General features: G+C 44.8%; 1 protein-coding gene across 2 annotated transcripts in view; it reads left to right on the top strand.

Moving 5' to 3' along the window:
- Nucleotides 1-22,945, top strand: part of TMEM232 (transmembrane protein 232) — a 101,805-nt gene that overhangs the window by 5,614 nt on the left and 73,246 nt on the right. For both annotated transcript variants that reach the window (XM_072140522.1, XM_072140530.1), the window contains exons 2-6: nucleotides 4,837-4,978; nucleotides 6,530-6,641; nucleotides 16,939-17,044; nucleotides 18,550-18,707; nucleotides 20,713-20,812. In XM_072140522.1, coding sequence (XP_071996623.1) covers nucleotides 4,851-4,978; nucleotides 6,530-6,641; nucleotides 16,939-17,044; nucleotides 18,550-18,707; nucleotides 20,713-20,812 — 604 coding nt within the window. In that variant the 5' untranslated portion in view covers nucleotides 4,837-4,850. The remainder of the gene's footprint in view (nucleotides 1-4,836; nucleotides 4,979-6,529; nucleotides 6,642-16,938; nucleotides 17,045-18,549; nucleotides 18,708-20,712; nucleotides 20,813-22,945) is intronic.

Genomic DNA, 22,945 nt, shown 5'->3' with positions numbered 1-22,945 from the left:
AATTCACTGTTATTAACCAAAATTCAGCATTTCACAGATACAATTCCAACTCGTCTCTATCAGTCCTGCTGTACATAATTTCAGTTGCCCCTATAACTTCTGATTTAAGGCCGGGTGCCTGCCATTTTCCATTGCTGTGTGGAGTAGTAATGGGTCGCTCACGAACAGGCCGGCTCTAAAAGCCAGCTCTTGTTCGTGAACGATGTGAGCCGGCTCACTTAACCCCGCCCATAACTGTCTCACCACGCCCCCTCTAACCTGCCCCCTTTAACCCGCCTCCTTTAACTGGCCTGCGGCCCCCTATTATATATTTAATAGGGAACCGTTCAGGAGCCTAATGAGCTAGTTTACTAAGACGAGCCGGAATTCCCATCTCTAGTTTGGAGCTGAGATTTCTATCTCTTTCTGCTCTGTACCTGTAGCCACGCCCCCTGCAGTCCTAGCACAGAGCTCACACTGATCACTTCCTGCCAGCACAGGAGGAGGAGAGACCAGATACAAACTACAAGGAGATATGTGCCTGCATCCCCCTTCCCCTGGATAACCTATCTGTGAGAACAGAAATATAGCAGTGCTGACAGTGTAAAAGTCTGTAAGCCTCTGTCTGTCATGCCTAAGTGTAAAAGACATCTCATAATCTCTCATCTGTCTCATCTTTCCTTTTGTGTGTCAGTGTGTTAGTACAATGTCAGAAGCCAGATGAAAGTGTATATACACCTGTACCCTGATAATGTAACCACATTGTCACCCCACATAACTAGATGGATGATAATATGTCTGCTTAGAGAGGCCCCGTCCACACCCTGGAATATTACACTGACCAGTCTAAGGAGTGATAGGAGCTAAAACGGCAATAAAACTTAAAATTATCATTTTTGTGTAAACATCACTAGGAGATTGAGATTTGAGAATTTTCTTTCATGGGAAAACCCCTTTAAAGGGAACCTGTCACCACATTTTTTTTCCCTCAGATCCCCATATAATGAACTTTATAATTTTACCTGGTTTCCAGGAACTGTACCCCATGCATATACTGTATATCTGATCAATGAAATCACAGCAGCCTCCAGGGACTTCCACTCCTCTCCAAACCTCCATGTGATTTCATTGATTAGCTATATATACATAGGGTTAAAGCACTATAGAATTTGGTAGCGCTATTTAAATAAAAATGATTACTATTATTATTACAGTTTGTTAATATTAAGGGGGTAATGGACCTGTGATGATGTCAGCCCGATGAGACCACACCCCCCTCTACTCGCTATACACATCCGTGGATATTATTAAGTTGATTATTTGGGAATCTGAGGTCAACCATTTTTAGCTTAAAGTGTCAGTTAGCTACTAGGGTCCTATGGGAACCTGCCACTAGCTGTATTTGTGAAAAATGTGTTGACAGGTTCCCTTGAAGCTGACTGGTGCTGGCTACCACTGGACCCTTGGTGCAGCATTCCTCCTGACTTGCGGTAAGCTCCTTCTGATGATCTGCTTGGTAGTGAAGGGGGGGGGGGGGTGATAGGGTGAGAATGCCAAATTGGTGCCTACCAATGGTGCCATCTTGACAGTGCATTTCCCGTGTGACACTGAAAATCTACATTTGGAGTAGGTAGGTGAAGAAGGACAGAGGTAATGGTGTGACTTTGCTCTTCCAGTGGATTTTTATCCACTGGAAGTAAACATAGAAGGTTCACATTACAGCATGGAAATATATTTGAAAAAATTATGATTGCTTTCTTAATAAAAGTTATCATTAAATAATATCAGTCAAATAAACCAAGGACAATTCAATATAAATCCAGGTACTGTAACTGGGGTAATCTTATGTTTGTTATCCATCGTCTCCTTCTTTCTAAAATCAACTTTTAAAATTATGCAAATGAGCATGAAAGGCCCCTGTAAGTTCTGCAAAGGCTGTTATTGTGTCTCACCCTTCCCATGCACCTCCCTTTGTCTGCTGTAATCTCACACAGTAGGAAGGAGGAAGTGCTACTTGCACACTGTGAAGCAACAGCATGGAGGAGCTTTGGTAATATGGTGCCCTTTAGGCTTATTAGCATAATTTTAAAAGTTAAACTTGGAAGGAGGCAATGGATCAGATATAAGATGACACAGTCATGGCGCCTGGATCTATGGGTTTTGATGGTAGATTTCCTTTAAAATTTTTCCTTCACCAGGTGTGGAATAGAGTGGGTCTGCACCTAAATGTTTTTAAAAAGTTGCACATCTTACACTTGCCAACACAATAGTAACTTTGGTCTTGGAAGGGTCTATATTTATCTACAAGATACATACAATAAAGAGTCACCAAAAATTGAAAAACAACCCATGTCAACAGTTTTGAGACAATGTAACTCCAAAAATCTGGCACAGACACTAGGGTAACTACCCCCACTGACTTTCTAAAGTTGTGATTTGGCTGCAATTTTGATATGTTGTCATTTCATTCAACTTCTATTCAACTTCTATGGTTGTAACATCATGTGTGATTTGCTTGCTTGTGACCCAAAAAAATGTATAAAGTTTGGATTTTTGGCAACTATCATGTCTCTGCCACACGAAGACACAGATTAAGGTGTGCTCATAATACAGTGATTTCTTATTGTAAATCTGTACAGTATAAGGCATCGGTTCATGTTGCTCAGACCTCGGGTGATAGATTGTAGTATTTGAGCAGTGCTGCTTCTATGTCGATGCAGCGCTATTTGCTTTATGAAGCTTGATTTGTAAAGCGCTACAGAATTTGATGGCGCTATATAAATAAAGATTATTATTATTATTAGAAAAATGTGTAAATACAGAAAAGAAACCCCATCACCTGTATTATGACTTGTGTTAGACAACCCCTTTAATCAGGCTCCAGGTTTCAGTATGCCCCTGGGCGGCTGAGCCTCAGTGGGCCTCTTTGCAGTCAACTCACATGGCGGCATTAAAAATTCTAAATCTAAAATAGTCTCCTGTTTCCTAAAATATTCCATAGTTTTTCATAGAAGGACCCCCTCCCCCCCTCATGGTTATTTAATCTAAGCCCCCCTGGCACACTATGGATCCGTTAGATAAAGCCCCTTACCTCAATGGATTACTTATGTACAGCCTTATATGGGGGTCCTGGCACTTGCCCAGGTATGCCCAGTGCTGGCATCTGCCCTGCTTTTAATAAGGAATAAGGTCTTTGTTTTCCCTCTCTATTGTGTGTAATGTATGTAATATCTGTGTGCACTGATCTTCCACCACTAGATGGCAGTAGCTGATTTCAAACATTTTCCAGAAAATAAAACACTGAACCAGAGAAAAGCATATGAAGAAAATAAAGACATATTGTTTCATTTGTTATCTCTTTGTCAGCATTTGTGTCCTGAAATAAAGTTTATATTTATGTTATTAATATAACCTCTGGGAGCTTTGTCACCATGTGGTAAGACAGTATAATAAAAAATACTTTGCATTTACTTTACCCTTTTACTGTACTGTATTACAGCAGACACTACCAGCTTTAGCTGTTTTACATGTACAATAAGTTTAGACATTTGTAAGAACAGATTATGTCTCCTAGAATAAATGTTTAGATGCATTTATTCTACAGTCAATGTAATAGGAAATATCATATAAAATGTCATGGGTGATGGTCCTGATGCTAAATTCTTTTCAAATTTTATTTATAATTTATTTGTTATGTTACAACTTTATATTGATGTATGATATGGGAATAATACTGGCAATGCACATTGGAATAGGTTCAGAATAGGGAAAGGTGTCTGATTTGCAGTCTTACAGGCTATATAGACAGTCCCGACATCTCTGAAGGCAGCTCGTCATCCCTAAGAATATTAGACATGAACCTCCGCTTCTTTAGTGTTTAGGGATTTGCCCATGAAACAAAATTCTCAAATCCCCTAGTGATGTTTACACAATAAAGATAATTTTAACCCATATTACACATGACTCTACTATCACAGGCATAATAACAGCTATATCTCGCCTATAACACATACTGTCAGACTTTCTGTGCCTCCCTCTCCCCTGGATAAAATTCTTATCTGTCCGTAGCTTTACTCTCCTCACAAGCTGCTGGCAGGAAGTCATTGTGTGTGTGTGTGTGTGTGTGTGTGAGATCGTCCTGGAATGCAAGGGTGGGGGCTAGAGGCAGAGAGGAGCTCATCTCAGAGCCAGACAGAAGAACGTCTTCCCCGACCCTAAACTCAGAAGATACAGGGTCGGATCTAGGGGGAAACTCAAATTGTCTAGGACAGGTTGGAATTATATTTGCAAAATGCTGTATTTTTTGTTAATAACAGTGAATTAGAGAATTTGTTATTTTGTTATCCTGAGTACATTTAAGAAACTTGTCTTCGTGGGAATACCCCTTTAAACATCTGCAATGAGATGAGGCTGAGGACCCTCGCACACATTAGATGGATAGCCAGGTGGCTGTAATTCTCCACACATCTGCAAGGCGGCCTTAACTGGCAAAGTTATTTATACTTTTCTTATGTGAGCATTCTGGTAATACATGGTGGACAAGAAGTCTGTTCAGGATGCTACTTTATTCACTAGCTCTTATGTATCAGCACAGCTTCTTTCCAGCATTGATTTCTCCTTATACAGTGATTTCATGTACTGACTGATGCTGAAGAATTTGTGATTTCCCTCTTGCTCCCCCTGCATATTGATATGAGCCCTTTTTTTCTATCTGTGCACTGATACACAGCCAGAATAAATTCTGATCTGTATACACTGCTGTTTACTAGACTTTAAATCCTTTATTTGATCTCTGAATTATGGTAATTTCTGCAGATCTTTCTAGTACCTACACTTTTACTTTCTTTTATTTTACAGTAGCGCAATAGAAAATGCCAATAATCAAGATTCCGGTAACACAAAAGTTTGGGATAATCTCCACAAAATATTACAATGAACTCCAGAAAAAGATATTGGAAAAGGCAGAAGAAAGTACAGGAAAAAAGTGTAAAAGTCCAAGGTATTGTTTTAAGCTCTGCTTTTAAATGGGTTATTGGTTCATCCTCGGGATTGGTTATAAATATCTTCTTGGTGGGGACCGGAGAAGCTGCTTTAATTTCCAGCTCCATACTCTGTGTTTATGCCAGGCCAAATAGCTGTTCAGTGTGGGAGGCATAAATCAAGGAGTTCACGGACAATCCCTTTAACTAATATTGAGGCCGCATTTACACAAACGTTTGCCTGCCCGTCCGTAACCGGCCAGGGATACGTCCGGCGCGTGGAGAGGAGGAGGGATGACCCCTTTTGTCAATTCAGTGCATCGCCACACAGTCTAAAACAGAGGTGCACATTTACTTCCTGTGCGATCGCCGATCCGGAATGACCGCCGGAGTGCCCATCTGCCGCGATTTATGAAGATCGTGTGCCCGATTTCCTGCATGTGTCTCTTCCCCAATGAGGTCCGCTGGAGTTCACCTTCTTCCTCCCGGTGTATGTAAGTGCATGTCTTGCAACACAAATTGAATGGTTAAATCCCGCACGTGGTTCGAATCCGTCGGATTGTCCAAAGGCCTGCCTTGTGTCGCGTAAAAGCCGGCGAGATAGCATCACAATACGATCGCGTGTGACACAATACCCGGCGAGATCCCCGAAAATTCTGGAAACCTGACATAAATACGGCCGCGGAACCCTTAGTAAATAAGCCCCATTGTCTATGCAGATACACACCACCAACTAGTGGCACCAAGTTTTCACTATACAGTATTCATAATTTTTCTGGAGCAATGGTACAACACAAAATTTGGAGAGAAGATGCTAGAAATGTTTTATTCTAGGAAATAGTACACAGACGGTCCCCTACTTAAGAACACCCGACTTAGAGACAACCCCTAGTTACAAACGGCCCTCTGGATGTTGGTAATTTACCGTATTTTAGTCCTAGGCTACAATGAACAGCTATAACAGTTATCAAAAGTATCTGCATTGAAGCTTTATGGTTAATCCTGGTTCTGATGACAATACAACATTTTTAAGATCCAATTGTCACAGAGACCATAAAAAATTTGGCTGGGGTTATAATTATAATATATAGAGTTCCGACTTACATACAAATTCAACTTAAGAACAAACCTACAGAACCTATCTTGTATGTAACCCGGGGACTGCCTGTACATTTATTACCAAAAATAGACATGTCAGTAGAGATTATATTAAACGGCTCCATGGTAGAATTACCATTATTTTAGGTAGTATCTGTAGGCACTTTAAATATTCATAGTTTATAATGGTCAATACTATTACAATAATGCAAAGACATGAAATATCACAGGCATGATTTAAGACACATAAAAAGTAAATGAACATTCAGTTTCAATGAACCTTTGTTCAGTTAAGAGCACATTATTTTAGCGTTATATGTAATAGCTTGGGATAAAAATAACACAGCACTTTCCTTTGTCTTAGAACTTTCTCATATTGTTCTTGAAGTACTTTTGAAGATTCAATAGAGGATTATGTTGCTTGTCAGTAAATGACATTTGAAATCATTGCATTCCTTGTGATCTTTATATAGAAAGCCCCTGGAAGTCACAGAGGAATTCATCAAACACTTTAACGCTGCAGTAGACGTTGAGGATGGAGAGCGCATGCTTGACACTGCCAGGAAAATCCTACTTAGATGCAAGGTAACAGAGATATTATGCATCGGTATGTGCAGACACCAATGAAATGCTATGGACATTAGACTTGGTTCTCTAGCCTCTAATGTTGTAATATATTAATTTAAACAACAGAAAACAGATATCATTTTCCATATTTGCCACCATTACAATTGCCATGCTCTCATTTAATACATAAAATACTAGTAAAATCTACAAAATTCTTGGAATAAGTCCTATAAAGAGGCAGAGACAAAAGCATCCCAAAAAACTCTTTCTAAAATGGATTTCCTGGGAAATCTCTGAGGTCCCTGGCAGAGGTCACATGTAAAAAGAAAATTAAAAAAAGGGTACCCTGCTCTGGCTCCTGGTCTGCTCATCATGGGATTGCTTAGGAGGTCACAGTGATGTTACTATTGTGGGTCACCAAGGACTGTTCCCAGGACCATGAGGCCACAGGTGAAACTTCCAGTCCTGCTGGGAATGAAAATATACACTTCCTGGGATCCAGGAGAAGCGGAGAATTACCCTTTTTTGAATTCCTTTTTTTTAAGTCAATGCACCAGGGGTCTGTTTTTGAAAGCGGGAAACCCCCTTTAAAGGTTTGGTCTAAAGGTGAAAGAAATTTTTTCATTTTATAATTGATCACTAAAGCTCTGAAAGAATAAATCTAGGGTTGGACCTCCCAGACTTTGATTTGCTGTACATTGTACCCGCTACACCCAGGCAGCCTTTACACGTCCAATGCCTGGCACTGTAGCTCTGCCATGGGAGTTATGATGCTAGTAATATGGTACATGACTGGTGTGCCTACAGATGGCTCCAGCGTCGGACTGGCCCACCGGATTACCGGAGAAACCTCCGGTGGGCCCTGAGTACTGACGCTGACTTCAGAATTGGAGTCAGGCTGCCGGGGCCATCGGGCGCTGGGGACGCCGTTTTAGCCAGCACCCGATGTCAGCCGGGAGTCGGACACTCCCCAGCAGGGCCGCTGGCAGAGACGCGCTGCGCACAACAATGTTGTACGCAAGCGCCGCCCCTGCCAGCATCAGAGCGCGGGCGCCGCGGTTCTTGTGAGAAGGGCAGGAGTGTGCGGCGCCTGACAGAGGCGCGCGCGCATAACAGCTTCCACCCGGAGCCGGAGGTGAGTGGCAGCTCTCGGCCCTGAGATGGCATCATGACAGCTCTGGAAGAGCCAGGGGGAAGGGGGTCTTTAACTGCTGCTGTAGGGGATGGGAGGGGGGGCTTTGATGGCTGCTGTAGGGGATGGGAGGGGGGGCTTTGATGGCTGCTGTAGGGGATGGGAGGGGGGGCTTTGATGGCTGCTGTAGGGGATGGGAGGGGGGGCTTTGATGGCTGCTGTAGGGGATGGGAGGGGGGGCTTTGATGGCTGCTGTAGGGGATGGGAGTGGGGCATTGATGGCTGCTGTAGGGGATGGGAGGGGGGCTTTGATGGCTGCTGTAGGGGATGGGAGGGGGGCTTTGATGGCTGCTGTAGGGGATGGGAGGGGGGCTTTAATGGCTGCTGTAAGGGATGAGAGGGGGGCTTTAATGGCTGCTGTAGGGGATGGGAGGGGGGGCTTTAATGGCTGCTGTAGGGGATGGGAGGGGGGCTTTAATGGCTGCTGTAGGGGATGGGAGGGGGGGCTTTAATGGCTGCTGTAGGGGATGGGAGGGGGGGCTTTAATGGCTGCTGTAGGGGATGGGAGGGGGGGCTTTAATGGCTGCTGTAGGGGATGGGAGGGGGGGCTTTAATGGCTGCTGTAGGGGATGGGAGGGGGGCATTAATGGCTGCTGTAAGGGATGGGAGGGGGGCTTTAATGGCTGCTGTAGGGGATGGGAGGGGGGCTTTAATGGCTGCTGTAGGGGATGGGAGGGGGGGCTTTAATGGCTGCTGTAGGGGATGGGAGGGGGGGCTTTAATGGCTGCTGTAGGGGATGGGAGGGGGGGCTTTAATGGCTGCTGTAGGGGATGGGAGGGGGGCTTTAATGGCTGCTGTAGGGGATGGGAGGGGGGGCTTTAATGGCTGCTGTAGGGGATGGGAGGGGGGGCTTTAATGGCTGCTGTAGGGGATGGGAGGGGGGGCTTTAATGGCTGCTGTAGGGGATGGGAGGGGGGCATTAATGGCTGCTGTAAGGGATGGGAGGGGGGCTTTAATGGCTGCTGTAGGGGATGGGAGGGGGCTTTAATGGCTGCTGTAAGGGGTGGGAGAGGGGGCTTTAATGACTGCTCTGGGAGAGGGGGGCCTTTTGATGAAAGCTCTGGGGCAGGGGGGCATTTGATGGCAGCTCCTGGGCAGGGGGGGGCCGGGGCCCTGTGATTGCAGCGTCGGGGAGGGGGGCCCAGGCCCTTTGACGGCAGATCTGGGGAGGGGGGCCGGGGCCCTTTGTCTCACATGACTGTTGTTACTCTTTAATGTCTTATTTTATTAGTATTTTCCCCAGAATTTGTAGAACGCTACATAATTTGATGGCGCTATCTAAAGGTGTGACTATACTGGGGGGGGGTTTGACTTGGCCCAGTGACTATATTGGGGGGGAGGACATGTGACTGTACTGTGGGGCATGCCCTGTGACTGTACTGTGGGAGAGGCCCTTTGACTGTACTGTGGGAGAGGCCCTGTGACTGTACTGTGGGAGAGGCCCTGTGACTGTACTGTGGGAGAGGCCCTGTGACTGTACTGTGGGAGAGGCCCTGTGACTGTACTGTGGGAGAGGCCCTGTGACTGTACTGTGGGAGAGGCCCTGTGACTGTACTGTGGGAGAGGGGTCCTGTGACTATACTGGGGGGGAGTCCCTGTGACTGTACTGGGGGGAGGCCATTTGACTGTACTGGGGTGGGGGGGAGGCCCTGTGTCTGTACGGGCGTGAGGAGAGGGGTGAGGCCCTGTGACTGTACTGGGGGGGGGGGCTGTGTCTGTACAGGGGTAAGGAGAGGGGTGAGGACCTGTGACTGTACTGGGGGGGGGCTGTGACTGTACTGGGGGGAGGCCCTGTGACTGTACTGGGGTGGGGGGGGGGGCTGTGTCTGTACGGGGGTGAGGAGGGGGGTGAGGACCTGTGACTCTACTGGAGGGGGGAGGCCCTGTGACTATACTGGCCACGATAAGGATACTGGCTACAGAGGGGTCATCATTGGAAAATTGCCTACTTTGGGATACTGATTTACTGTTTATGAAGTGAGGAGCCTAAAATCGACAGAAAAAGGGCCTGGCGGCTTAGAAGCTGCCATGAAAGGCTAGGTCATAGAAGAAGATGAAAGTAAGATTTAGAGTAAGTCCTGGTATTACCCCTAAACTCACAATTCTGCTGCATCTCTCATGTGCTGTGACTGCTATGAGAAAATAAGACTTTTACTTAACCCCTAAAGGACTTGGCTCTTTTTGGTTTTTGTTTTCCTGTTTTTTGCTCCCCACCTTTAAAATTCTATAAATTCTTTAGTTTTCCATGTACAGAGCTCTGTGAGGGCTTGTGTTCACTTCATAGTGATGGTATATAATATTCCATGCTTTTTCTTTTAGGCTTGGATTTTACAGCTTTCACTGTGTTCCCCAAATGACATGTCTACTTTATTCTTTGGGTCGGTGCGATGACAGGGATAACATATTAGTATAGGTTTTATAATGTATTCATACATTTACAAAAATTAAAACCTCCTGTACAAAACAAAAATTCTTCATTTTGCCATCTTCTGGTGCTAATACCTTTTTCGGTGTATGTGTGTGGTGTCAGCCCTCTCTGTCCTCCCTCTCCCGATGTGCGCCATACTGTTAGGGCTCACGTCAGAAAGGGGTTAAAGAGCTACAGCCACTGTACACAGCAATACACGGACTGACCTACCCATACAGACATGTCAGGAGTGATGTCAGATCTGTATTGCCCACCAATATAGTTGTTAGTGTGATAATACTCTGCAGAGCCCCTTTGTAGAAATAGTATTTGACCGCTAAAAATTCACGGTTTAGATTTTGTTCTTATGTTTGTGTCTCATTTTAACAAGTTAGTAGATTTACAACCAACCGTATGTTGTTCTAACTAAGCTTTTTTCTGTTTGTATGGAGTATATTCTGGTGCTGTAATTCTGATGTGTATAGAGAACTTGGCTGAATGCTGCAGTTATGTACTGAGCTTGGTTCTGGCCCTGTATCTAATGTTAGATGATTCTAATAAATCCGCCAGAACGTGTTTTACACTTCAATTAGGAGTAGTCAGGTATTCTCTCATTACATAAAGGATGGGCCCCGCAAAAAAATTTCTCTGGTGGGCCCAAGGTACTCCAGTCCGACACTGGATGGCTCCCATGGTTTTATGCTGTGAGGATGAAAGCAGAGAATGGGAGGACTGTTGGAGCGCAAGTGCTAGATCCTCGATGGATAGACATGTATGTTAGTATTGTCTCTTTTTATTGGTCGTAGGCTCTATTATACATTTATTGTACATTTATTGTTAAAGGACATCTACCATCAGTTTTACTAAGTAGACCTATACTGCTAACCAGTTCTTGAGAAATTGTTCTTCAGCGATTTCTGAAAATTATTCTAATCAGTCTGGGGAGCTCTAGCTATGTCGCCTCATAGTGCCCCATCTTATAATTTATGCAATCCCCCTTTACTCTACAAGCAGTTGACATCAGGGACTGAGCGGGACCTGTACCATAATGGGGGAGTGAATACATTTTAAGACAAGGCACTCTGAGGCAACATAGCTGGAGCTCCCCAGACTGATTAGCATAATTTTATAACCGCATATTGCCGAGATCGCGGAGCATAGAGTTATAATAAAGGAAGTCCTGATAACAGCTCCTGGTTGGAACTGGTTAGTAGGAGTAGTCAAACTGATGGTAGATATCCTTTAAGAATTAGCATTAAGATATTCCAGTTCGGTGTGGGTAAAACCAAATCAGAAATTGCATATACATTTTTTTATTATGCATTTATTGATTGTACATGGTAACTTAGTATGGTTCACCTGTTAAATACATACATTTTGCAGTTTTAACTGCATTTAGGCTGCATTTACACAAACGTATACCCACCCTGGCCATAGCTGTGCTGGAGATGAGAAGAGGTCACCGCTCCCCTCTCCGTTGAAAATAATGCCAATGAGTCTTTCAAGGGGAATAGCAATGCCCAGTAGCTTGAATGCAGCAATTCGTTAATGTAGATACCATAAAACCCTTTGTTAGTGTAAATAAAAAACAAACAAACTGTGCCGTTCTAGCATTTCTAGCTTGGGACCCTGATTCACACTGTTGTTGATCCCATGATGCTCCCACATCCTGTGACGGGCTGTTTGAGGGAAGGTCACTGATATGAACTTCCACAAGTCTCAGAGGCAATCTCTACACAGACAGCACATCCCTACTTAGGCCGTAAAGCAGTCGATGTATCCAGATGTATAGTAGCTAGAAGTATATATGATGTATATTCTTTGATTTAGTTTGAGGCATTACTAAGTTCTGGTGGCTTTTTATGTGATTTTGACATTGTTATTAATCCCCTGCTCTAATTATTTCCATGTAGGAGTAATGCTCTGTAAGGTTGTATAACAGTAATGCCATATGATTATTTCTTGGCCATTTACGAAGCACATATCACGCAGGTCCCACAGTTATGGGTTTTTAAATCTCGGATTTCAACCTCATAAAGCAAATAAATATGGTGATTCATTTTAATAAGCCACTTCAATATAGTGGAAAGCGGTGGAAGCACAATATAAGAACACGTGTTGTGCAGAATAGATGCGGGGAGAAGGCTTTCTTAATGGAAATGGACATAAAGGGGAAGATTTAGAGCAGGGGTCAGGAACCTTTGTGGCTGAGAGAGCCATGAGTGCCACATATTTTAAAATGTTATTCCGTAAGAGCCGTACCATATGCATATGCCCCCAGTAGATAGGTAGTCCCAGTGTCACAGGTGCCCCTCCAATCTAGGTCTCGGATCCCCTCTCCGAGCTCACTCAACTCGCCGCGCGCGCCGGCATTTGAGGATTTAAAGGGCCAGTGCGCCGCTGATTGCCGCTGCCCACTTCCCGGGTTCCTATAAAGACCGGTGGCTCCCAGCATTCCCCATCGGATCTTAGTGCTTCATGCTTATAAGGAAGCTTTTCACAGTGTTTCCTTCCCATTGTGATCCCAGTTTTGCCCTAATATTGTGACCCCAGACCTCCTTCGCTGGCAGCCATGATCTCTTGCTCCGTCCCCGACCTCGCATCATTGCCGCCTGACTTGACGGTCTGCCTGTTCCTGACCACGAGACTGCCTAGTGATTCTGTACCTCGACCTTGGAAGCAATCACACATTCACACATTGTCCGCGGTGGTCCTGAGGGTTCACTAGTCCAAATCCTGACACCCACCACATGCCCCCAAGTATATAGGTAGCCACATCACATGCCCCCAAGTATATAGGTAGCCACAGCACATGCCTCCCAGTAGATAGGTAGCCACAGCACATGCCTCCCAGCAGATGGGTAGCCACAGCACATGCCTCCCAGCAGATGGGTAGCCACAGCACATGCCTCCCAGTAGATGGGTAGCCACAGCACATGCCTCCCAGCAGATGGGTAGCCACAGCACATGCCTCCCAGCAGATGGGTAGCCACAGCACATGCCTCCCAGCAGATGGGTAGCCACAGCACATGCCTCCCAGCAGATGGGTAGCCACAGCACATGCCTCCCAGCAGATGGGTAGCCACAGCACATGCCTCCCAGCAGATGGGTAGCCACAGCACATGCCTCCCAGTAGATGGGTAGCCACAGCACATGCCTCCCAGCAGATGAGTAGCCACAGCACATGCCTCCCAGCAGATGGGTAGCCACAGCACATGCCTCCCAGCAGATGGGTAGCCACAGCACATGCCTCCCAGCAGATGGGTAGCCACAGCACATGCCTCCCAGCAGATGGGTAGCCACAGCACATGCCTCCCAGCAGATGGGTAGCCACAGCACATGCCTCCCAGTAGATGGGTAGCCACAGCGCATGCCTCCCAGCAGATGGGTAGCCACAGCACATGCCTCCCAGCAGATGGGTAGCCACAGCACATGCCTCCCAGCAGATGGGTAGCCACAGCACATGCCTCCCAGCAGATGGGTAGCCACAGCACATGCCTCCCAGCAGATGGGTAGCCACAGCACATGCCTCCAAGCAGATGGGTAGCCACAGCACATGCCTCCCAGCAGATGGGTAGCCACAGCACATGCCTCCCAGCAGATGGGTAGCCACAGCACATGCCTCCCAGCAGATGGGTAGCCACAGCACATGCCTCCCAGCAGATGGGTAGCCACAGCACATGCCTCCCAGCAGATGGGTAGCCACAGCACATGCCTCCCAGCAGATGGGTAGCCACAGCACATGCCTCCCAGTAGATGGGTAGCCACAGCACATGCCTCCCAGCAGATGGGTAGCCACAGCACATGCCTCCCAGCAGATGGGTAGCCACAGCACATGCCTCCCAGCAGATGGGTAGCCACAGCACATGCCTCCCAGCAGATGGGTAGCCACAGCACATGCCTCCCAGCAGATGGGTAGCCACAGCACATGCCTCCCAGCAGATGGGTAGCCACAGCACATGCCTCCCAGCAGATGGGTAGCCACAGCACATGCCTCCCAGCAGATGGGTAGCCACAGCACATGCCTCCCAGCAGATGGGTAGCCACAGCCCATGCCTCCCAGCAGATGGGTAGCCACAGCACATGCCTCCCAGCAGATGGGTAGCCACAGCACATGCCTCCCAGCAGATGGGTAGCCACAGCACATGCCTCCCAGCAGATGGGTAGCCACAGCACATGCCTCCCAGCAGATGGGTAGCCACAGCACATGCCTCCCAGCAGATGGGTAGCCACAGCACATGCCTCCCAGCAGATGGGTAGCCACAGCACATGCCTCCCAGCAGATGGGTAGCCACAGCACATGCCTCCCAGCAGATGGGTAGCCACAGCACATGCCTCCCAGCAGATGGGTAGCCACAGCACATGCCTCCCAGCAGATGGGTAGCCACAGCCCATGCCTCCCAGCAGATGGGTAGCCACAGCACATGCCTCCCAGCAGATGGGTAGCCACAGCACGTGTCTCCCAGCAGATGGGTAGCCACAGCACGTGCCTCCCAGCAGATGGGTAGCCACAGCACGTGCCTCCCAGCAGATGGGTAGCCACAGCACGTGCCTCCCAGCAGATGGGTAGCCACAGCACGTGCCTCCCAGCAGATGGGTAGCCACAGCACGTGCCTCCCAGCAGATGGGTAGCCACAGCACGTGCCTCCCAGCAGATGGGTAGCCACAGCACGTGCCTCCCAGCAGATGGGTTGCCACAGCACGTGCCTCCCAGCAGATGGGTTGCCACAGCACGTGCCTCCCAGCAGATGGGTAGCCACAGCACGTGCCTCCCAGCAGATGGGTAGCCACAGCACGTGCCTCCCAGCAGATGGGTAGCCACAGCACGTGCCTCCCAGCAGATGGGTAGCCACAGCACGTGCCTCCCAGCAGATGGGTAGCCACAGCACGTGCCTCCCAGCAGATGGGTAGCCACAGCACGTGCCTCCCAGCAGATGGGTAGCCACAGCACGTGCCTCCCAGCAGATGGGTAGCCACAACACATGCCTCCCAGCAGATAGGTAGTCCTCATTTCTACCACGCTCTTCTCTTTGACCCAGGCTTAGACGATGGCTGCGATGGCGCCTGGGTCGTACAAAGGATGTAGGCAGCGGTAACATTGCTGCCTGTGTCCAGTGATCAGTCTAAGAGACACACAAAGCAGCCATCACTATTTATTAAAGATCAGTCTGAGAGCCAGATGCAGCCAACAAAAGAGCCATATCTGGCTCCCGAGCCATAGGTTCCCTACCCCTGATTTAGAGGCAGCTTACTGACGTGAAGTACAGCGCAAGTCAATTGTATGCAAGCAAATGGCCATTTAGCACCTTTGAAGAATAAGACCTTATGCAACATTTGCCACAAATGGCTTATTGCCTGTGCTCATTGCTGTAGTAATAATATCCCAGCCGGAAAAATGAAGGCATGTTTGTCCAGGTTTTATTTTAGTGTGTTCAACATTAGTATACTCATGGTACTTAATCTGAATCTTCAATGTGTCCTCTGTCTGCTGTGAAATCTGACTTTTTAATGTGTCAAGCCACATTAACTCCTCAATGTATCAAATGATATGAACACAATCTAGTTATGTTAATTGCACTACCTTAATGCTATATGCATGTTTTTATGGAAAAAGTTCACATTAGCCAACGCTATTGGAGTGAAATCTCTGTAATTGGGTCTGTTTTACAGCTAAATCTGCAATTGTAGATTAACGTTGGAGATTGTAATTAAGATTAACATAAATTAACATTCATTAGATTATGTTAGGTTCTTACAATGCGGGGCTAAATTCTACAGTAGTTCTAACAAAGGGGTTTTCCACTGTAACAATATTCTTGGCTTTTTTGTAAGAATGGGCAATCAATGTCAGGTTGGTGGGGGTCTAACTCACCGCACCCCCGTGATCAGCTATTTAATGGGGTTGAAGAGCTTGGCCAAATCTTGTAGCCTCTATATCATTTTCATCAATTTGTCTACCTGTATGCTGTGTATTTTGTAGCAGGACTAAATGAAACAAAAAGTCGCCACTCACCTTCTTTCCACCAACATCAAGGAAACTTCCTGTGATAAAACTTTCAGATACACTGCTCACTGCAGGAGAAACAGCAGCAAAAAGGCTCAAGAAGCTACTTTACTTGAATGAAGTATATAACAAAGTTTGCAGTTATCACCTTCTCTTTTCATTTCTGTGATAAAAAAGTTTCTTCAAAGGTTTAGTTACGCTTTATTATCTGCGCCTTCACAGCAGCCCTTTTATTTAAGCATCTTTTAAACTACAATATAAAGGTTGGACAACTGCAGCATGCCCTAATGGATAATTAGTATGGAAAACGACAATTTTTCCCACAATCTCCTTCTAAATCACAGACATTTCTACTGGTCTGACCCTAGTTCTAATATAAGCTAACAGCTCTGCATGCATAAAACTCGCTGTAACTGAATATTCCATGGTGTTCCTCCTATTATATCCATCCATTATTGAAATTGTACAGTGTAGCTGTTCAGAGTTCATGTAAAAGGTAGATTCAGATTCAGTTTTGCTTTAGGATTTATTCTGTACTTTATTTTACTATTATTTTATACATATTCTATTTCTACTATCAGTACTGAAATTTCTTCAGCATGTATTCACATATATGAGCAAACAAAGTCAACTGAAGCTAATAAAGTAATACGTGTAAAGAAATATTTAAATGAAATACATTACATTGTTTTTCCCCTGGTATTATTTTCAGAGAAAGTCTGGACTTTACTCGAAAGCTTCTGGTCATCGTGCAAACCTTCAGCTTGCGTGGACTGAATTAATTCTAATGGCTCAGTGCAAAGGAAAAATTCAAGAAGGTAAAATTTGTATTTTTATTTACTACTTGCAAAATCCAAAACAGAAGACGCGCTCGCTACTTCAAGTGTTGGTAACCCTTGCAGTGCTCAGACAGACCTGGAGCTGAAAGAGAAAGTCCAGCACATCACAGGTTGCAACAAGTCTTTAATCCCTTATTCTTTAAAATAGCAATCCAGTAGTAATCCAAGTACAGAACCAGAGGTGGTAACACAGCGATCTTGGCTAAGCTTAATTCAGCAGTGGCTCACTCATGATCTTCTGCTGTTCACAAACTGGAATTTAAAAGGCCCGGTGCATGTAAGTGCTTGGCTTGCCACAGAAATGTGAATGTTAAATCCTGTGCTTAGTCCAACTCCGTTGGATTCTCCCGATGGCCCGTCGCCGATTTCTGTCGCATGAAAGCCGGTGCCCTTCTAAACCCTTCTAAATGTGGCGCACATCGAAGATCGTTGTATAATCCGATGATAGATTGGTTTAGTAAATGAGCCCCATAATGCAGTAATTGGAATTAGTTTGATGAGAGAATAAACAAACAATGGTGTACACAACATAGGTTGTATCTAATAGGTGCATATTCTTATTTAGCTTACAACAAAGTAATAGAGAAAACCTAATAACAGGCAATCAGATCATGTCCTTCCGGACTTCTGGTTTTCAAAATGAACATCCAGAATTTCTCTCTTTTTAAGATTTTTTTTTCTTAAAGGGTTATTCCAGGAATATGAACGTCTTGTACAAAAACAAATAAATGAATATAACGAAACTCAATGTCATTAGTCACAAAATGGAACTTAGAGGGGTTTTCTCATTTTGGCAAATTAATGTAAGGTCAGGTCAGAGTTCATCTTCTTTTTAGTGATGCACCTAAGTGCATGGGCTTGTGACACAATTTGAAAGTTAAATCTCGTGCTCAGTCCGAATCAGTCGGACAGTCCGACAAATCGCCCCCTAAATTGTGTCGCAAGAAAGCCAGCGCAGCAGCATCTCAACGCAGACACTTCTTAAATACCTGTGCAAGCCGTGTAATCCCCAAAAAAGGTGAACAGTCTGACGAAAGTGAGCAGCGCGACCCTTAGTAAATGAGCCCCATAAGCTTTTTATAGATTGACAGCAAGCAGAGATCTAGAAAACAATAAGGGATTGATACAGAAAGTATATTGGAAAGCTGTATAACGTTTCAAAAAATAACTGTTTTCTGCTGAAATGGAAGTACCCCTTGAAGGTTCATGGCATTCGAATTATAGTATTCCATCACTACTTTGTTAATATTAATCGGTTAATATTGGAAAAGACTGGAAGTGTGATGCCCCACATTATATCTACTACCCCTCTCCTCAGAAAATGGAGGAGTAACTTATAGCCAGCAGGGAGCTCCCAGCAGTAACCCTATTATGTGCAGGAGGTGGGCAGAACAGAAAGATCAATATCATAATTATTAAAAATAATGTTTTTAGTTTGTTTACCATAGCTTCATAATGACTAGCGCAAACTGTGTTTCTTCCAGAGGCTTTGGATATACTGGTTCTGTCCATTGATCACGCTGAACTGGATGAAGACCATATTGCCGTGTTGTTTTTTATCGCGGAGTCAGTTCTTTATAGAATCTGTTGTGATGCAGCTCAGAAACCAGACCTTATTGCCAGTGAAGTCAAGATATCTAAGGTATTGTATAGCTTTATGTGTAAATATGCATTGTTCACTTGCAGGAACATAGATCATTGATGTCCATCAATCTCTTTGAGGAACGCTAAAACATGTCACATATAACCTGTGTGTATAAGAAGAGAATCATCTTATATTTATTATCCATTGCCCTTCATTCTAAAATCAACTTTTTATATTATGCTAATGTAAATCTACAATCTTTAAATCCCCCAGGAGCCCTTCAGGCTCATTAGCATCATTTTAAATTAGATTTTAGAAGGAAGGAGGCCATGGATAACCAATATAAGATAACCACAATCATAGTGCCTGGATCCCTGGTTTATCATGATTTAAAGCACGCAGCAATAATAGGTGCTGGCTTCTCTACCAGTCCCTGGCCCTCTTCAACTGTTCTGGCATAATCAGCTTTTGCATTTATTGTGCATGAGATTTTGAGTAAAAAAAAAATGTAAAACAGTCATGATTAAGAGCGGTTGTCCCACTTGAAACGTGTTGACATTGTGATGTACCTCACTGTCAAGTTCTGCTCTTGTTCACACAACCTCAGGTTCTCTAATAACTGATAAAAGTCAGAGGTGAGCACATAAGAAGAAATCAGACCAAGACAATCGTATGGTATAATATCTCAACCGCTGTGAACTGATGCCATGAAGGCTAGGCAGATGTGAGCTGCTTTATGTGTGTCAAAAAGTATTATACAGAAACCTTCAGTGGGGCTGGGCTTGGTTACTTAGGGATTAAGAAGTAATGTCCATAGTCCATTGGTTGGTAAATTATTACATGGGCATCGCAGACATTGTAAACACTGATGTACAGAGATGTAACCGTTGGCTGAGGGGGGGGGCGGTCTTGCATTCTTCAGTCAAAGAAGTGAACTTTGATCCATTTCATCCATAGCAAAATGTCCTCTTAGTTTCAACATTTAGAAAGCATATGAAAAATAAAAACATTTTCATTAAACATAAAACAATACTTCACATCACCATGGCATTTTTGGGGTAATGTTACCGAAATAAAGACAATTTGTGTTTGTAGTTTGGCTGGACCATTTTAAATTTGTTCGGAAGAACAAAAATCTACAATGTAATTTACATTTCTTGCTGAATGCCTCTTTAAATTCTTCAATATTGGATGGAGGGCAAAAGGACATTCATTTGACATACATGATTACCCTATGTTTGTCCCTAGTCAAGCAAGGTTTTACACTTTAGGGAAAAACAACTTTCTACAATGTGCACCGATTCTACATTTTCAGCTATGTCCACAAGCAAAAATCCAGTTGTAGAGGTGTAATAACTTCTACTCCAAAGTAATATCAATGTCTGTTTTGATTTTTTTACTGTTGGATTTGGTGGAAATAAAAAAGGCGTAAAATAGATCTGACACTAACAGTATGCCATTGTACTAATTTACTAATAGAAAATGGGTGAGCTGCAGTTAGGGGCAGAGGTACTAGTTTCTACTGGGCCATGGAGACTGAGAGGACCTATAGGTCACTGTACAAGAACAGATAAGACTAGGATTATAAATGGCACTTGGTAAGGACCCGAGTAAAGAGTTTACATTGGGGGCTTAAAGCTTCTAGCTATGCCTCTGGCTGCTTCCTTTATTGTCATTTTTGGCAGCGAAAACAGCATAACGCTCAGCTGTATTCATGTCAACAAGACAGACAATGCCCATGTAGACAGATAGGTACTAGCAACAAATATTCAATAAAAACAGGGCAATAAACCATTAAAAATGCTGTAATTTATCAAATTTCACCTCAGATTTCCCTTGCCTTACAAATGGTGTTATTAGTGCAATGTAATGCTTTATAATGTGGGCAGTGATTGTTTCCTCTTTTTTATATGGGATTTGTACTTGTTTGACTTATGGTCATTTTAACCAGCTGCTATAGGGGCCATAATCACACATCCAAAGTTGAAAATATAATATGGATTTATACCAGGACAGATACATTGTAGATAACAAATAACATATTCATCTTTATCTTTAACAGATTGGCTTTTTGACATTTATCAGACTTTATACCTTTTACCTTCTTGGGAAGCTACAAAATTATGATGAACAGAAAAGGAGACTTTCAGCATATTTGGAAGGTTGGTTAAAAAATAATAAAATCAGGTCATATTTCTGTTCATTTCTGTTATGGGTGTGTCCCACAGACACAAGTACTTTTTATGTTTTTGTGTGTAAGTGTGCAGGATATTAGGTAATTTACCAATATACATCTATATACATCAATATAAATCTATTAATTGTTCTGCTCTGCTTTCTTAATAAGTAAAGTGAAGTCTTTTACCTCATGAGCCAGACATTCCTGTCCATAAATTGGCCGCAGATGGAGTGTCATGTGATCCTAAGTGTCCAAGCATATTCACCCTGTCAGAACCTTAATCTTATATTCATGAATACTATCGTATGGTCCTGGAAGGGCGATTACTCATGGAGAGTTAAATATCACATGACCCTCCCTCTGCGGCCATTTTATGGACAGGAATGTCTGGCTGATGAGGTAAAAGAAAGTGGAACAGTGTCACAATCTCAGGGGAATAGTCGGTGGACTCCCTGGACCACTGCAGAGCATAACAATACTAGGCGCGCGCATCCCGGGAGCGCAGTCTAAGTGAACTCCTGGTCTTCGCCAGAGCCCGCCGCAAAGCGGGATGGTCTTGCTGCGTCGGTGAGTCACCAGGTCGCCCCACGGTGGCAGCCAAGGTAGGGACACGGGGACCACGGGAAGGCAGGACCACGGGAAGACAGGACCTCGGAGGGAAGGCAGGACCTCGGATGGCTGGCAGGACCTCGGATACCTGGCAGGACCTCGGATGGCTAGCAGGACCTCGGATGGCTGGCAGGACCTCGGAAGGCTGGCAGGATTACCGGACCGCCACAGGATACCAGGACCGCCACAGGATACCAGGACCACCACAGGATACCAGGATCGCCACAGCATACCAGGATCGCCACAGGATACCAGGATCGCCACAGAATACCAGGATCGCCACAGAACACCACGGAACACGGGAACACCACGGAACACGGGAATCACAGAATACGCAGAGGCGTCTGGAAACGCTCGGGAACACAGAGGACTTTTTCTTCAGTAACAGGACATGAAGATCCGGCAGGGGCTGGAAGTCCCCAGTCTATATAGCAGAGCCGGGAATGGCAGTGCCAATAAGGAGGACGCTGGCCCTTTAAATTCTTAGAGAGTAGGTGCGCGCGCCCTAGCAGCGAGAGCGCGTGGCCTACACAAGAAACAGACCTGCAGCCTGGACGGGACCACGATGGATCTATCAAGAGCTGGGACAGGTAAGTACTGACCTGAGGAGGATCGGGCAGAGGCAGCAACGGGCAGCGGAGCACGGATGAACCCACGATCCGCAACAGGGATCGCGGGGTCACCTGTGACAAACAGAACATGTAAATTGGTCAATTACTTAATCTCCTGCTCCCCTACACTTACACACACATTACAAAAAACATGTGGTAAAGTGGCCAATCCCTTTACCGATACCTCTGATATTATAAATAATTTTACTTCTCAAATATTATGTGAGAACAGTAGGTATACCAAATACATGCTTTTATTGCTGCTGTTACCTCTCCTAGGCCTCTGCTGGGATGATACTGTTGTGAGATGGTCACTTCTACTTTCCTACTGCATGAAAAACCTAATATGTTCAGTTGTAATAATCTGAGAACAGCGTTTTGACACTGGGCAGCCATACATTTCATCCATCAGGGACAGGGAGGACATTTTTATTAGTAGTTTCTTGCTATATTTCTGTCACCCTGTTCTGACAGGAAAGGGACATCAACAATATTCTACACACTGGAAGAGATAAGATCTATTTACATGTATTATACAAATTGATGTCCCTAATTAAAAAAAACACACACATAGATGTGTGTGTATGTGTGTGTGTGTGTGTGTGGGGGGGGGGGGGGTTCACTGTATATCGGGCTATTATGTAAATAGATTGGGGCACAGGTGTGTTGCATTGCTCTCTAATGGGGTTGAAGAGAGATGAGTGTTAGTAACCATAAAGATGAATAAAGGAGCAGTAGGACTCGGCTACCTGACATGTCTGTGGATAGGCCATAACTTAACTCGCTCCAAGCTCTATAAATGTTTGATGTTTAATGTTAACCATACACTTTCCAAAAAGACCCAAAAACAAAGGATTAAAAAAAGTCATCTTGACAAGTTTTCACTATTTTTCCCC

The sequence above is a fragment of the Engystomops pustulosus genome, chromosome 1 (assembly GCF_040894005.1).
Source record: "Engystomops pustulosus chromosome 1, aEngPut4.maternal, whole genome shotgun sequence".
Taxonomy (NCBI): Eukaryota; Metazoa; Chordata; class Amphibia; order Anura; family Leptodactylidae; genus Engystomops; species Engystomops pustulosus.
This window is presented reverse-complemented; position numbering and strand designations above follow the sequence as displayed.